Raw genomic sequence first — 17601 nt, 5'->3', positions numbered from 1 at the left:
AGGATGGGGAAATTTGGTGGTGGGGAAAATTAACCCCCTCTTTTACTAAGGTGCGCTAGTGTTTTTAGCGCGCGCAAACCCCCTTACTACGCATGAAAACTAATGCCAGCTCAATGCTGGTGTTAGCGTCTAGCGCGCACGGCAATTCTGCACGTGCTAAGTGCACGCTAAAACCGCTATCACAGCTTAGTAAAGGAGCCCTAAATGTGTACTATTTTTATTAATTATTATTTTCCAATGCTCAATATGACTTCCTTTTTTAAGGTTTGACACTTGTGCCAGAATATTTTTACTAAGTTTAAGAAGCATCCAATGCTAGAAGGGAATAATTAGATATTTGCCCTCTTTCAAATGGTATAGAGCATGGGTGTCCAACCTGCGGCCAAAGGGCTGCATGCGGCCCCGTGAAGTATTTTGTGTGGCCCCGGTTGAGGGCGGTGCAGTATTTTCCTCTGATGCCCCCCGGGTGTTTACTGTCTTGCTGCAGCGTTTGCACATTTGTGCAGCCCCAGAAACATTTTTTTCGACCAATGTGGCCCAGGGAAGCCAAAAGGTTGGACACCCCTGGTATAGAGGTTTAAAAAAGGAAAATGCGTTAATGAAGTCATTAGGTTCAATCTAGCCATTTATTTCTGCATGAATTTAAACAACTAAAAAAAAAAGATAAATATAGCTCATCCAGTCATACAAGAAATGGCTCTACAGCACCTCTAATAATGTTTTGATCACTAGGTTCCTTCCTGAGGTCTCACTGAGGATATGAAATAGATGCGATCCCCACTTCCAGACCTCTTCCACATAATTTATGGAGAGGTATTACTGAGCCTTGAAGGAGACCTGTATGATTGATCTTTATCTGCTACTTTTTTTGCTGTACACTTTCCCCTCTGTATTCGCAGGGGTTAGGGGCAGAGCCGGCCTGCAAATATAAAAAAACCGTGAATAATATTTGGACTGGTTCTGCCCCTAACCCCTGCTTCCCCCAGCTATTTTAAGTCCTGAAAGCCCTCCCTTAAGCTTTACCTGGTGGTCTAGTGGGTTTTCAGGCAGAAGCGATCTTCCCACACTCCTGTCCCGTGCAGATCGCTCACAGGAAATGGCTGCCTTGAGCTCCCATAGTCTCTCAAGCCATTTCCTGTGAGCTATCTGCACGGAGCAGGAGCGTGGGAAGATTGTTCCTGCCCTGAAAACCCACTAGACCACCAGGTAAGGCTTAAGGGGGCGTTTACAGGGCTTAAAATAGCCTGAAAATGAAAATGCATTTTTTGGTTTAAAACTGCGAATAAGCAAATCCGTAGATACGGAATTCACAAATACGGAGGAGGAAGTGTAGTGCAAAGTGAAAGATAGGACAAAACAGTTTAGGTAAAGAAGCAGGTAATAATTAGCAATGTATTAATATTTTATTTTTATTTGCTTATAATGTCATTTGAAAGCTGCATGATGTTAATACAACTTTAATTTAATTCTTTATAGTGTGTGTGGGGGTGGCACAACACCTACATCAACAGTAAAGTTAGAATAGGGTCATTAAATCCAGTGGCGTACCTAGTATATATGACAGCCAGTACCGATCATTTTTTAACAACCCCCTCCTTTATATAAAAAAGATATTTTTAGTAATAATCCATGAGTCACACAACAAGGGTGCACCTAGGAAAAGGCAGCATCTTAAACACTGCAGTGAGCACTAGAACACCAACACATGCATTGTAAAACTAAACAAGCCAGATCCTGCACAGTCAATTGATCCTGTACAGACATTGCTAACAGAAAGCCATGTCCTTTTCATACACACAGAACAGAGATAAGCCCTCGCCCAATATGGAAAATCACAAACTAAAAATAGAACTATGTAGACAAAAGTTAAACTGAACCAAGAAACCAGACTCTGCATACAATGCAACACCACAGAAACAGTGACACGTCCTCTACTACTGTGCAAAATATAAAGACAGTAGATGTAAATTTGAAAAAAACTGCTATATAACAATCACTACTTTACAAATTAATAAACAGAAATAAAACAAATAATGAGAAATAAGAAAATACCATTTTTTTTTTGGACTAATCCATTTTTCAATTAGCTTTCATAGGCCAAATCTTTCTTCAAGACAGTACAGCAGGGGTGCCCACACTTTTTTAGCTTGCGAGCTACTTTTTAAAATGACCAAGTCAAAATGATCTACCAACAATAAAATTTTTAAAAATACAAAGCAAACTGTACGCAGAGAAAATCTTAATTATCATTTGTATTTGGGGTTTTTTTCCCAGAGATCAAGGCAGATGACTTTAAAATATGCAATGTCACCTCAGTAACAACTATACAAAAATAGACAAATATACCCCTCTCCCCTTTTACTAAACCGCGATAGAGGTTTTTAGCATAGGAAGCTGTGCTGAATGCCCCCGCACTGCTCTCGACACTCATAGGCTCCCTGCCCTAAAAACCACTATCGCGGTTTAGTAAAAGTAAGCCATAGTGCAAAATATAGACGGCAGATATAAATTCTCAGAACGGACACATTTTGATAACTAAATTGAAAATAAAATCATTTTTCCTACCTTTTTGTCTGGTGATTTCATGAGTCTGTGGTTGTACTTCCTTCTTCTGACTGTAAATCCAATATTTATTTATTTCTGCCCCTCCCCTCCCCTTTTCTTTTTTTTTTTTTTATTTCTTTATTCATTTTTAAACTTACATCAAGTGTACAGTAAATATCAACCAAATATAATACAACATCACTTGAAAAATTTTCAATATCATACACCAAGAAGATTTAACCCCCACCCCCTTCCCAAATTCATATACAACTAATATATACCACATGAAAATAATATCTTACGACAATCATCTATATATTCTTAATGGAAAAACAAGAAATCCCCCCTCCCAAATCCACATGTGTATTAAGATTAGGAAAAGTGTAACTTATCCCATTTTCTTTCTGTCTCTCTTTTTCTCTCCCCCTGCCCCCCTCTTTATTTAAACTAATCAATCCACCACATCATTCATTCTTTCCTCCCTAGGATTTAAACTTTGCCTTATCTAGCGTAGTTCAGCCTCCTTTTGAATCTCTGGATTCCTCAACTTTAAAATATAACACCTTTAAGTCAGTTTTTCTTGTTGCTATTTATTCGGCTAGGCAAATTTCAGAACTGCAATCCTTGTCCTATAGATAACCTTTTTGGCCTTTAGCACAGAAAGGTTTGTGCTTATTCCAGTTCCATCCTTCCTTCCCAAAGTGGAGTCATCCTTCCAACTGAATCAAACCCTCTACCTGTTTTTCAGGGACTTAAAAATAAGGGTAGTGCAGAAGCCTTGCACAGATTGGATGTAGAAGGCATGTTAAAGAAGTACATGAAGAAAACAGAGGCAATAAGGAAATCAGATAAGCTCTTTATTTTTTTTTTTTGGGGGGGCAGAGCCTGTAAAGGGGAGCAACATCTTGATGGATTAAAGAGGCTGTTCCTTCTGTCTGTATTCTCCATCCAGTTCCATAAGTTTTGAAATTGATCAAGGCATTAATCTTTAAAGCGGTAACCTGAAAATCTATGCGTTCTTTTGTCTGCCATTACAGTTGGACTTCAGACTTGGCCCTTGGGGCCAATCAAACACAAAATACACTCCAAAAAACTGCCAAAAACCTAAACTAGTAACAACAAAAAAAGGCAGAAATAGTCACACCAAGGTTCATTAGGGGGGCGCTCAGGATCAAAACTGTGCACACCGCGCAAGCCGCGCACAAACTATCATGGATAATACCAGATTAAAGGGTGCTCTCAGTGTGAACAAGCAGCGATAGGAGTCAAGCTCCAACACTTCACGAATTAAGTAGAGGTGATAAGCCCCCACTCGCACACCATCATTGAGCACCCTGGGTGTGCTGTAAATCAAAGTGAAAATATCCACCAATCAAAACCAATAAGTCAAAAACAGGTGAGTTAACAGGTGAAACCTGAGCGACCCCTAAATGAACCCTGCCAGCCGAAACCCCACAAATAGTCAATCAAAATGAGTCAAAATGGAAAATGAAAAGCAAAAATAGTGTACTTAACTAAAAGATGAAAAATCACATCCCTGAACACGAAAATAGAAGTGCGCCAGGCAAACAGGTTCAACCGCGCTGGTTTCGGGGCAGGAGTCCTTCAGGAACCCAGGAACCCGACTGAGGAAAAAAAGAGAGAGTTGACTGGAGTAGCAGTTCAACAAATTACACATAACTGGAAAAATTGTGACAGATTAAACTATAATTTTTGGTGGAACTCAGTTTGCCATATATATAAGATGGAGCGTACATTTGCAACACAAAAAGGATATATAGATAAGAGGATTTGGGGACCATTAACAGATTTTTGTAATGACTGATTTTCATTTTTCCCATAATAAGATAATGGTTAAAGGAGGGAGGAGGGTGGGAGGGGGTAAGGTTTTTATTCTCTTTATCATAAATTATAAATAATATATCATAATAGATGTTATTCTTATGTGACAATAACAAAATATAGGGAGGGAAGAGGATTCATAATTAAATAATAATTGATAAAATCATTACAGGTTATATGATATGTAAAATCATAATAAGGATAATATAAGATATGTTTTATATAAAGTACATTATAGAAATATCGAGTGTATTGTTAAGATAATTGTATGAAAATTTAGGACACTTGTTGTTATATGAAAAAATCAATAAAAAACTTTAAACCATGAGAAAATGATGTGAATACATATATAAATGAAAAAAAATGCACATGGAAAAAGTGCACTTACTTTTATGTGATCTGTGTAGAAAACTCCTAACTGCACTTCAGCAGGCAGGCTCCTTAATGAGATAAGATAAAACAAATTATAATTGCAGTTCTCTGAGGACAAACAGGCATTATATTCTCACATGTGAGTGACATCATCCACAGAACTGAACGCAGACAGTCAAAAAGCATGCTGTCACTTTAAAATCTTTTAAGAATGCCCGTACCACACATGTGCCAGTGCCTTTCAGCCCAACGTCAGTTTGCAGGACCTGTAGTTTTTAGTTTTCTGCGGAGCTGAGAAGCTGTGTTCGAGTCTTAAGTGCATCAACCTTTTCTACTTTTTTGTGCCTTCCTGTTCTTTTTTTTCCCCTCAATTTTGACATTTTATTTTCTATAATTTCTTCCCCTAAATAGGTTAGGGTGCTTCAGCTTGGAAAAGAGACAATTGAGGGGAGATATGATTGAAGTCTACAAAATCCTCAGTAGTGTAGAACGGGTACAAGTGAATCAATTTTTTTTTCTCCATCAAAAATTACAAAGACTAGGGAACACTCAATGAATTTACAGGGAAATACTTTTAAAAACAATAGGAGGAAATATTTTTTCACCCAGAGAATACTTAAGCTCTGGAACGTGTTGTTAGAGGTGGTAAGAGCGGTTAATGTAACTGGTTTAAAAATAGATTTGGACAATTTCCTGGAGGAAAAGTCCATAGTCTGTTATTGAGACAAACATGGGGGAAGCCACTGCTTGCCCTGAATTGGTAGCATGGAATGCTACTATTATTTGGGTTTTTGCCAGGTACTAGTGGCCTGGATTGGCCACCGTGAGGATGGGCTACTGGGCTAGATGGACCATTGGTCTGAAACCAGTAAGGCTATTCTTATTTTCTTTTGTAAAGTTTCATTTTTTCCCAACTTTGGGTTTTTCAGGCATTCGGGCTCTTTTCATTACATTATATTGGTGTCTTGTATCCTACCAATACCTTTCATTTCTAGGTGGTTTGCAAAAAGAATTGGCCTGGGCATTCCCAGGGAGATTACAAGGTTGATAGTTGGAAAATGCATTAGGACCTGGGGAGTCGGGAAGGTTTAGTTAGATCAATTGACAAATTTCTTGAATAGCATAGTTTTCAATTCTTTCCTGATGGTTTTGTAGTTGGGCATTGTGGTCATCAGATTGGAGAGATGGTGGTCTAGTCTTGCTGCTTGGGTTGCTAATAGTCCATTCACATAGTGCTGCTATCATTTCAGGTGAACTCGCTTCACTAGATCTGATCACTTGTCCTCTTCTGTCAGTCCTTGACTATCTCCTACACCTTTCCAATTCTGGTCTCAAGACCACTTCAGTCAGAGTTCATCTCAGTGCAATTAGTGCTTTTTATTCACCATGGGACAAAAAAAAACATCTGTGCATCCTTTGGTTTCCAGATTCATGAAAGGCCTTTACCATATGAAGCTTCCTGCTGTTGTCTTGGACTTTAGTGTAGTGCTTTCTACTCTCGATTTCATCCCTCAAGCGTCTCACTTGGAAATTGGTTTTCTTCATAGCTCTTGTGTCTGCACACCAGGTCAGTAAATTTCAAACACTCACATTAGATCCACCCTATACATATGACATTCTACTATGATAGAGTGGTTCTTTGCATACATCCCAAGTTCCTCACTAAGATTGTTTTGGTGTTTTATCTGAACAAGTCCATAGTTATCCCAGGACAAGCAGGCATGATATTCTCACATGTGGGTGACGTCATCTACGGAGCCCCGATGCGGAAGCATTTTCAAGCAAACTTGATTGAAGATTTAAGTTTGCTCTGCTGCTCCACGCATGCGTGCCTTCCTGCTCCACTAGGGGGTGCATCCCCTCGTGGTCTCCAGTTCAAAATTTTCCGCGAGCCTAGAAGCCGTGTTTTTCAGGCTCTGCCCCAACTGCCTTCTAGCACCGCGATTTTTTCTTGTTTTTTCACGATTAAGTCGCTGTGCGCGAATTCCTTACCTCTTTACTTGATTCCTGCTTCGTTTTCAACGACCCGGAGGCTCCCGGGTCCCCGTGGCCGCGTGGCTAATCGAGCCGCGGCTACTTTCGATTTAATGTCCCGGCCTTTGACCGGCTTTAAAAAGTGCACCCGGTGCGAGCGGCTCCTTTCTCTCACAGATCCGCATCGCCGGTGCATCCTCTGTCTGGGGGCGACTCATCCAACCGACTCCTGCCCCCAGTGCGCTATTATCCAAAACCGGGCCCTCCGCCGAAGAAAAGCCCACATGGCGGATCTCTTCACCCCGGACCAACCCTCCACCTCGGCCTCGAGGTTGGCCCCGGCCTCGGCCCCGGCCTTGACCTGGGCCCCGGATACCTCGGCACCGCCTCGAGACTCGACCCCGAAGTCCTCGGGACATCAGAAAGCCTCGGCTCCGGGTAAGTCCCCTCTTCCCTCTTCAGGTTCTGTAACAGCGAAGAAGCCAACCTCGGGGACAAAGGCGACGCATGGCGGAAGCCCCATACTTACAGCCCCGTCTAAGCCCTCCAAGCCTTCGGGCCGTGCCTCCACCACACGGGAATACTCTGATACGAGGTCGCCCCCGGTGGAGCGCACCGAGGCAGTGGACATGCCTTCAATGCTGTCCGTGCCCGTCTTCCAGGACCTACTCCGAGCGATGATCACGTCGGAGCTGTCCACTGCAATGGCCCAGTTTCAAACGGCCTCGACCTCGAATGTGCCAGACCAGCCTGAGCCTCACACCGAACAACCTCGAGGAAAGGTGCGCAATCCTCGCCGCATCCCATCCTCCTCGGACTCCTCGCCGAGACGCCCGAGACGTTCCCCCTCCGCGGACCGCCGAGGGGCAAAACGTCGGGCTAGAACGACAGAAACCTCGAACCGCCGTACCTCCAAGAAGGCCCGAGGTTCAGCAACCCTACGAGACCGTTCCCCCACACCTCGTACAGGACCACTAAGGGTGGCTGAGTTATCACTCTCCAACCCGCGCATCCTCCGAACTCCCCCTCGGACGTATTCTCCGAGGGAGTCCGGATCGAGGTCACCAATCCGACATCGATCGGTGCCCCGAACCCCGGCATCGTCTCCGAGGGGCTCCTCGAGACACCGAAGATCCACAACCCCGGAACACTCTCGCAGTGCTTCTCCGGCCTCGGAGCATGGATCAGAGCATGAACCTCGATACTCGAGGGAAGCCTCCTTATCCTTCTCCACCCGACGAAGGTCTCGTTCCCCGACCCCGCACGGGGCCCCGGGGACATCTCGCCCATCCTTCACTCGCTTTGTCCAAGACATGGGCCACGCATTGGACTTAGACCTCCAGTCCGACTCCAGATACTCGAAGGAGTACCTGGCGGAGCTGGATATGCCATCACTGCCCAGAGAGTCCCTTCGCTTACCACCTAACCCGGTACTCCAACAGGCCTTCTTCAGGAACCTGGAGACCCCCTACATGGTCACGGCCGTACCCTCCAAAATGGAGGCCAAGTACCGCACAGTACCTTACCCGGGATTCGAGCAACCACAGCTCTCCCACCAATCGCTGCTAGTGGAATCCTCCTTGAAAAAGGCTCACCCATCCCGGGTCTCAGCAGCGGTCCCCCCAGGCCGAGAAGGCCGAACCCTGGACAAGTTCGGCAGGAGACTATACCAAAACGCAATGATGGCCTCTAGGGTGCAAAGCTACACTTTCACCTTCACATCATACCTCAAACACCTCATTGGACTATTGAGAGCCTTTGAGACTGACCTACCGGCCTCCCGACAGGGAACGCTCGGCCTGCTTTTGGAGTCCCTCTCCAACCTGCGCCTTCATCTATTCCACGCGGCCTACGATGGCTTCGAACTCTCCTCCAGAAAAGCAGCCTTCGCTATCGCCATGCGCCGACTAGCTTGGCTGCGCCTGGTCGACATGGACCCCAACTTACAGGACCGGTTGGCTAACCTCCCCTGCGTGGGAAAGGAATTGTTCGATGACACTATCGAGGCGGCGACAAAACGCCTCTCCGAACATGAACGCTCGTTTGCCTCCCTTGTCCGGCAAAAGCCCAAACCGCCAGCGCCCAGGCCATACAGGGCCCCTCCGCGCCGCTACCCACAAAAGTCCACCCCTGCTTTCTCGCGGCCCCCACCCAGACGTCCGCAAGCCCATCACAGGGCCATGCCCAAGTCTCAACCGCCCGCAACCACCAAACCATCCCCGTCCTTTTGACGGGACACGCGGAAGGGGGCGGGCCCCCTCCGCCATAGTCCCAGGCCGCCTTCCCATCGGAGGACGACTCAAAGCCTTTTACCCTCGCTGGGAACAACTCACGTCGGACGCATGGGTCCTTGGCGTGATCTCATCAGGGTACTCTCTCAACTTTCGGGCCATTCCTCCGGACAATCCCCCAAGGAATTGCCCTCCCAACCGGACTCAGCTACCTCTACTTCTCTTCGAAGCTCGAGACCTGCTTCGCCTGAGAGCAGTGGAGAAGGTCCCCCCCGACCAACGGGGGAAGGGCTTCTACTCCCGTTACTTCCTGGTACCGAAAAAAACGGGAGACCTACGCCCAATACTAGACTTGAGACGCCTCAACAAATTCCTGGTACGGGAAAAGTTTCGGATGCTCTCACTACCAACACTCTACCCCCTGATCGACGAGGGCGACTGGCTCTGCTCCCTCGATCTCAAGGAGGCTTACACACATGTCCCAGTGCACCCCGCTCACCGCAAGTTTTTGCGTTTCCAAGTAGGGGACTGGCACCTACAATACCGAGTCCTCCCCTTCGGACTAGCATCATCACCTCGGGTCTTCACCAAGTGCCTCGTGGTGGTAGCAGCAACCTTATGTTCCCAGGGCCTCCAGGTATTCCCCTACCTGGACGACTGGCTAATCAAAGCCCCGTCCAAGGAAGGGGTTATCTCAGCGACCCAACAGACTATTACCTACCTACAAAGCCTGGGGTTCGAAATAAACTTCCCAAAATCTCAACTACGCCCCTCGCAGTCCCTACAGTTCATCGGGGCCACGCTGGACACGGTTCGCCTCCGTTCCTTCCTCCCCCCTCCGCGCCTGGAGGCGTTAGTAAGTCTGAGCCGAAGGATCTCTCGGCTGACCTCAGCATCAGCTCGACAGATGATGACCCTCCTGGGCCACATGGCCTCCACCGTCCATGTCACACCCTTCGCCCGCCTCCATCTGAGAATCCCTCAATGGACCCTGGCGTCTCAATGGCGTCAAGACCGGGACCCGATCGACCACCCCGTGACAGTGACTCCTTCATTGCAACGATCGCTCCGCTGGTGGGCCGACTCTTAAAATCTTTCCAAAGGTTTGCTCTTCCTCACCCCACCCCACAGCAAGGTACTCACCACGGACTCGTCGGAGTACGCTTGGGGAGCCCATCTGGACGGCCTACGCACCCAAGGAATGTGGTCAGCACAAGACCGTCGCTGCCACATCAACGTGCTAGAACTTCGGGCCATCTACCTCGCAGCGGTAGCCTTCCAACATCTGCTCCGCGACCGAGTGGTTCTCATCCGAACCGACAACCAAGTAGCGATGTACTACGTAAACAAACAAGGGGGCACAGGGTCTTGGCCCCTTTGTCGGGAAGCCCTGCGCCTCTGGAAATGGGCAATCTCCAACAACACCTTCCTTCGGGCGGTGTACATACAAGGAGAACAAAACTGCCTGGCGGACAGACTCAGCCGCCTCCTCCAGCCACACGAGTGGTCACTACACTCTCAGGCCCTACGAGGAGTGTTCGAACGGTGGGGGACGCCTCAAATAGACCTGTTCGCGTCCCCTCACAATCACAAGCTGCCTCTCTTCTGCTCCCGGATATACTCCCCGGACCGGCTCGAGGCCGACGCCTTCCTCCTCGACTGGGAGGGAAGGTTCCTGTATGCGTTCCCGCCGTTTCCTCTGATACTGCGGACGCTTGTCCACCTGAAAACAGTACAAGCCACCCTGATCCTGATTGCCCCTCGCTGGCCACGCCAGCCGTGGTTTTCCCTTCTACTTCAACTCAGTGTCAGAGATCCACTGCCTCTGCCTCTGTTTCCCTCTCTACTGTCACAGGGTCAGGGTTCACTGTTACATCCCAATCTTCAATCTCTTCATCTGAATGCTTGGTTTCTCTCCCCCTGACTGCTCTCCCCGTGTCTCAATCAGTCAAGGAGATATTGGAGGCCTCTAGAAAAACCTCGACGAGAACCTGCTACTCCCAAAAGTGGACCAGATTCTCAACCTGGTGCTCCTCCCACAGCCAGGACCCGGTGTCGGTCCCCGTCCCCCTGGTCCTTGACTATCTACTTCAACTATCTCATTCCGGCCTAAAGACCAACTCCATTCGAGTACACCTCAGTGCGATTGCGGCCTTTCACCAGCCCCTGGAAGGGAAAGCCCTCTCGCTCCATCCCTTAGTCACTCGCTTCATGAAGGGTCTGCTGAACGTCCACCCCCCTCTCAAACCTCCCCCGGTGGTTTGGGACCTCAACGTGGTTCTGGCTCAACTAATGAAACCTCCATTTGAGCCCCTAGACAAATGCCATCCAAAATTCCTCACTTGGAAGGTAATTTTCCTACTCGCGCTCACGTCCGCATGGCGGGTTAGTGAGCTACAAGCTCTGGTAGCGGACCCACCCTTCACGGTATTCCATCACGACAAGGTGGTACTCCGCACCCATCCAAAGTTCCTACCTAAAGTAGTGTCTGATTTCCATCTCAATCAGTCCATCTTCTTACCTGTGTTTTTTCCCAAGCCCCACTCTCACCCCGGAGAAGTGGCGCTCCACACTCTTGACTGCAAAAGAGCGTTGGCCTTTTACCTCCAACGCACTCAGCCACACCGGAAAGTCCCACAACTGTTTTTGTCCTTCGACCCAAACCGGTTAGGTCACCCAGTTTCCAAACGCACCTTGTCCAACTGGTTGGCCGATTGCATCTCCTTTTGCTACGCTCAGGCTGGTCTCGCGCTGCATGGTCGAGTAACGGGACACAAAGTCCGAGCGATGGCAGCCTCCGTAGCCTTCCTCAGGTCCACACCTATTGTGGAAATCTGCAAGGCTGCCACGTGGTCTTCGGTTCATACCTTCACCTCCCACTACTGTCTGGACTCCCTGTCCAGAAGCGATGTCCGGTTCGGCCTATCGGTGTTGCGAAATCTATTTGCTTAATTGCCAACTTCCCTCCATCCCTCTTCAGTAAGCTTGGAGGTCACCCACATGTGAGAATATCATGCCTGCTTGTCCTGGGATAAACCACAGTTACTTACCGTAACAGGTGTTATCCAGGGACAGCAGGCATATATTCTCACAACCCGCCCACCTCCCCGAGGTTGGCTTATTGGCTAGTTAAGTGAACTGGAGACCACGAGGGGATGCACCCCCTAGTGGAGCAGGAAGGCACGCATGCGTGGAGCAGCAGAGCAAACTTAAATCTTCAATCAAGTTTGCTTGAAAATGCTTCCGCATCGGGGCTCCGTAGATGACGTCACCCACATGTGAGAATATATGCCTGCTGTCCCTGGATAACACCTGTTACGGTAAGTAACTGTGCTTTCTGCCTGTCTTCTTTCCAAGACCGCATTCTCACCCTGATGAAAAGCACTCCATACATTGCACTGTAAATGTGCTCCTGCTTACTACTTAGATTGGACCAAACCTCACAGAACTACCACTCAACATTTTCTATACTTAGATCCTACCAGACTTGGAGCTCCTGTCACCAAGAGAACCATCTCCACCTGGATGGCAGACTGTATCTCCTTTGCCTATGCTCAGGCTGATGCTTGAAGGCTGTGTCACTGCACATAAAGTTCAAGCAATGGTGACTTCTGTAGCCCATCTATGCTCCACTCCTATTGAGGACATTTTGTAAAGCAACCACCTGGTCCTCAATTCATACCTTCACATCTCATTATTGTTTGGAGAATTATTCCAAACGGGATAGTCGTTTCAGTCAAGCAGTTGTACAAAATTTATTCTCTATCAAAATGCCAACTTCCCTTCAACCCTTTCAGTTTTGCCAGGCTCATGGTAGTTATCAATATGCCTCTTCTCAAAGGCATGATCCTGGCAGCTTATGAGTCCCACATATGAGAAAATAATGCCTGCTTATAAGAACATAAGAACTGCCATCTCCGGATCAGACCTTCGGTCCATCAAGTCCGGTGATCCGCACACGCGGAGGCCCTGCCAGGTGTACACCTGGCGTAATTTATAGTCCACCATATCTTTATATGCCTCTCGTAAAGAGATATGCATCTAGTTTGCTCTTGAAGCCTAGGACGGTCGATTCCGCAATAATCTCCTCTGGGAGGGCATTCCAGGTGTCAACCACTCTCTGAGTGAAGCAGAACTTCCTGACATTAGTCCTGAACCTGTCCCCCCTTAGCTTCATTACATGTCCTCTAGTCCGTGTCAAATTGGACAATGTAAATAATCTTCTCTGCTCTATTTTGTCGATTCCTTTCAGTATTTTGAAGGTCTCGATCATATCCCCACGCAGTCTCCTTTTCTCAAGGGAGAACAATCCTAGTGTTATAAGTCTATCCTCGTATTCCAGTTTCTCCATACCCTTTACCAGTTTTGTTGCTCGTCTCTGCACCCTCTCCAGCAGTTTTATATCCTTCTTTAGGTAGGGAGACCAATGTTGGACGCAGTATTCCAAGTGTGGTCTGACCATTGCCCTATAAAGCGGCATTATAACTTTCTCCGATCTACTCGAGATTCCTTTCTTTATCATGCCCAACATTCTATTTGCCTTCTTTGCCGCTGCCGCGCATTGTGCCAACGGCTTCAGGGTCCTATCTATCAGTACACCCAGGTCCTTTTCTTGTTCACTCTTCCCCAGAGTTGCACCTGACATTGTATACTCGTATTCCTTATTTTTATTGCCTAAATGCATTACCTTGCATTTCTCCACATTGAACTTCATCTGCCATTTCTCCGCCCATGTTTCTAACCGACACAAGTCGCTCTGGAGTTCCTCTCTATCCTCCTGCGATCTGATTGCCCTGCATAGTTTTGTATCGTCTGCAAACTTGATGATCTCACTGGATGTTCCTTCCTCCAGGTCATTGATATAAATATTAAAAAGGATCGGCCCAAGTACCGAGCCCTGGGGTACACCACTAGTCACTTTCTCCCAGTCGGAGAACTTCCCATTTATGCCCACTCTCTGCTTTCGGTTTTCCAGCCATTTGCCTATCCATCTTTGTATATCTCCCTCTATGCCATGGCTTTGTAGTTTCCTGAGAAGTCTTTCGTGTGGGACTTTGTCGAACGTTTTCTGGAAGTCCAAGTATATTATGTCCACCGGCTTCCCACTATCAATTTGCTCGTTCACGGTCTCAAAAAATTGGAGTAAATTCGTCAAACATGATTTCCCTTTCCTGAATCCATGTTGACTGGGTTTCATCAAGTCGTGTGCATCCAAGTGCCGGACTATGCTATCCTTGATCAGTGCTTCAACCATCTTGCCGGGGACAGACGTAAGACTCACAGACCTATAGTTGCCCGGTTCCCCTCTGGATCCTTTTTTGCTTGTCCTCAGAGAAAGCAGGTATTTGAGAACAGAAGGCATATATTCTCACACTTTTCCACCTCCCCTAGTTGGCTTCTTAGCTATCTTACTGAACTGCAGGTCCTGTGAGCTGACGTTGGGCAGCAAGGCACCAGAATGCACACTGCACAAGCTGTTTTAAAGTGACAGTGTACTTTTTGACTGTTCGTGCCAAGTTCCGTGCATGATGTCACCCATATATGAGAATATATGCCTGCTACAGAGAACATCTGATACAAATGAGTAACTTTGCTGACTTTTAAGCCAGTACATGACTAGCTGACTACTTTCCACCACTGTTTTTGCTTTTCTTCTCCCGTTAACTGGTGATTCAACACATTGTGTATGTATCATAGGATGAACATTCGGAGATGACACTGACTGCAGAGGATGTAGAAGAAAGGATGATTTCTTTCCAAGATAAAGCAAATCTGTCAGGGTGGAACAGGTTAGTTGATCATCCATATTCTTTGTCGAGGTACATAATAACCCACATCAACAGTCACTTCCCAGGTATTGACTTGGATTTTAGAGTTAATTTCTTGCCTTTCCAAATTTAAGGACAAGGCAAGTTATATTTCTGGTACAGTAAAATTTGTACCGGAGGCAGTACAGGGTGAAATGACTAAGGCTTCAGGAAGCATCAGTGAGAAAGGCAGGATTTGAGCTCCAGTTTTTCTGGCTCTCAGCTTGTTGGCTCTTTAACTGCTAGGTTATTCCTTCACTTAAAACAAACAAAAAAAAACTGCAGAGAAAAATGTACAAGTTACAGGAACTTTATTAAAAATATAATAAGACTAGATACTTCCTTTTGATTCAAACCATCTTGGTTCTCTTCCATTTGCAATTTGTATCCCAGAAAGTAGTTTTTCTGTTCCCCTTACATCTAATACACTCATTTTATGTATCTCTTGTACACATCTCTTACTTCTTGTTGTAAACATCTCTTACTTCTTGTTGTAAACATCTCTTACTCTCATTGTATGTAACTTGTTGTAAACTGCTTTGAACTTATGGTATAGCGGTATATAAGAAATAAAATTATTATTATATCTGATATTCATGATGTTGTTTCATAAAAGAGAAATCCAGAACTATGACTATTTGTCATAGCGCGGCTAGACATACGCAGCGCTATACGCCAACATGTGAGAGACAATCCCTGTTCAGTAAAGCTTACAATCTAATGAAAGAGACAAACTCACAGAGGGAATGATAAAACAGACATGGGTACTTTACAACTGAGTGGGAGTTAAGAGTTAAACACAGCCGCGGAAAAGTGGGCTTTTAGCCTAGATTTGAATACTGCCAGAGACAGAGCTTGATGTACTGACTCAGGAAATCTCTTCCAGGCATATGGTGGAGCAAGATACTTCAGAAGGGATGGAGTCTGGAGTTGGCAGTAGAGGAGAAGGGTACAGCAGTAGGTCCCAGACTATGTGTAGGGACTACAAATGGAGTTACATTATTAGTGGATGGAGGTCACCATAAGAAGAATGAGTTTTCCCGCTGTGTTGCTGACATTGAATGCAATTGTTGACTTAGATCTTTTTTGACAAAGGGCATGGGAGCTAGCTCCGCCCACCTCCTGACATCAGACACAGGACTTAAATCAGAAGTGCCTAGCTACATACAGAACAGAGTTAACATCTATCTGTTTCTAACTAACATCTTGGCATGAGTTTCCTGCTGACATCGGGTACAATTGTTGAGTATGATCTTTTTCAACAGTGGGCATGGAATCTAGCTGTAACTACTATCTGACGACAGACACAGGACTTTTAAATCAGAAGTGCCTATATATATATATATATACGGTATATATATATACATATACAGTATATATATATACATTACGGATCCAAGTAAGATTGGCATTGATCCTAAGTTTGAAAAGAAATTAATAAAAGAGAAAATCTTTTATTAATTATATATATATATATGCATATATATTTTTTCTCTTATTAATTATATATATATATATATTCTCTTTTATTTTATAGATTTTCGTTTTTATTAATTAAATATATATATATATATATATATATATATATATATATATATATATATATATATATATATATTAGTCATTAAGCCCGTTACATTAACGGGTGCTAGAATACTGTTCACCCTCTATGTTGCCCCTTCCATTCACTGCCCTCTCTTCTCTTTCCATCCAGGGTCCGCCCTCTCTCTCTCTGTCCCATATGGCCTCTCTCCATCTCCTCCTTCCTTTTGCCTTGGTCTGGCATACCTTCCTCCTTCCCTCCAAGCCATTCTCTCCCCCTCTGCTCCCTTTCCTCATTTAACTACTTCATTGGTCAGCAGCAGCATTCACAATTCATTGCTGTTGCTGGCTTCAGGTCTTTCTCTCTGGCCGGTCCTGTCTTCATGAAAAGAGGAAGTAGGCGGGACTGGCCAGAGAGGAAGGCCTGAAGCCAGCAACAGCAGCGAACTGTAAACGCTGCTGCTGCCTGAAGCACCCGAGGCAGAAGCTTCTCTCCCCTCCCAGCCCAACCCCCGCTTACTCTGCGACCCTCCTAGCAAGATGACTTTAATATCAAACCTCCCTCCAGCGTTGGCAGCCGCAGCACGCTAAAAAGGTTGCTTCGGCTTTCTTCTGCCGTTGAGTCTCTCTGTCGCGTCATTGATGATGTCATCAGTGACGCGGCAGAGGGGCTCAACTGCAGGAGAAAGCCTGAAGCAGTCTGTTTAATGTGCAGCGACTGCCAATGCTGGAGGGATGTTTGTACCGGTGCAGAAGTGATATGTCTCTCCCCCTCCAGTACCTGTGCAGCACTTTGCTGCGGCGCATCCTCCCATCGTGAGTCGGCCAACCGTCGAACGTGTGTGCTATTACCCGGATGGGGAGGTGTTATAAGAATGTTGCTTGCGATGTGATTGGCTCGACTCGGCTTGGTAATGCTGCTGCTCTGAAGAAGAATCCTGTGTTTGGAGCAGGTTATGTGAGTAGGAATTTCCCTTCAAGGCAGTGGCAGAGTCATGAGGGAGGGGGGGGCTCAAGGGATAAAGTTCCCTTCCAAAATTGGGTGACGGGTCAAAAGTGCGCGAGACAAAGGCACGGCCGCGCTGGTTTTTCGGTGCACTTTTGTCTCGCTTTTGACCCCGTCACCCAATTTTGGAGGGGAACTTCATTCCTTGAGCCCCCCCTCCCCCAAGTGGCTTGCAGAGTGTTTCTTCTAAAGTTCCAAGCGGCAGTGGAGGCTTATCTCTCGCTCCCCGGCTGCATGGGTTGTAGCATAGCCATAGACTCGAGAGAGGAGCCACCGCCGCCGC

At 46.3% G+C, this 17601-nt stretch overlaps 1 protein-coding gene across 1 annotated transcript in view; it reads left to right on the top strand.

The window, feature by feature from the left end:
* Positions 1-17601, top strand: part of SPATA7 (spermatogenesis associated 7) — a 97999-nt gene that overhangs the window by 64186 nt on the left and 16212 nt on the right. Inside the window, exon 9 of the mRNA XM_033953272.1 lies at positions 14661-14752. Within this exon, the coding sequence (XP_033809163.1) occupies positions 14661-14752 (92 nt within the window). The remainder of the gene's footprint in view (positions 1-14660; positions 14753-17601) is intronic.

Source organism: Geotrypetes seraphini, chromosome 7 (genome assembly GCF_902459505.1).
Source record: "Geotrypetes seraphini chromosome 7, aGeoSer1.1, whole genome shotgun sequence".
Classification (NCBI taxonomy): Eukaryota; Metazoa; Chordata; class Amphibia; order Gymnophiona; family Dermophiidae; genus Geotrypetes; species Geotrypetes seraphini.
Note: the sequence above shows the minus strand (reverse complement) of the source record. Positions and strands in the feature narration are given on the sequence as shown.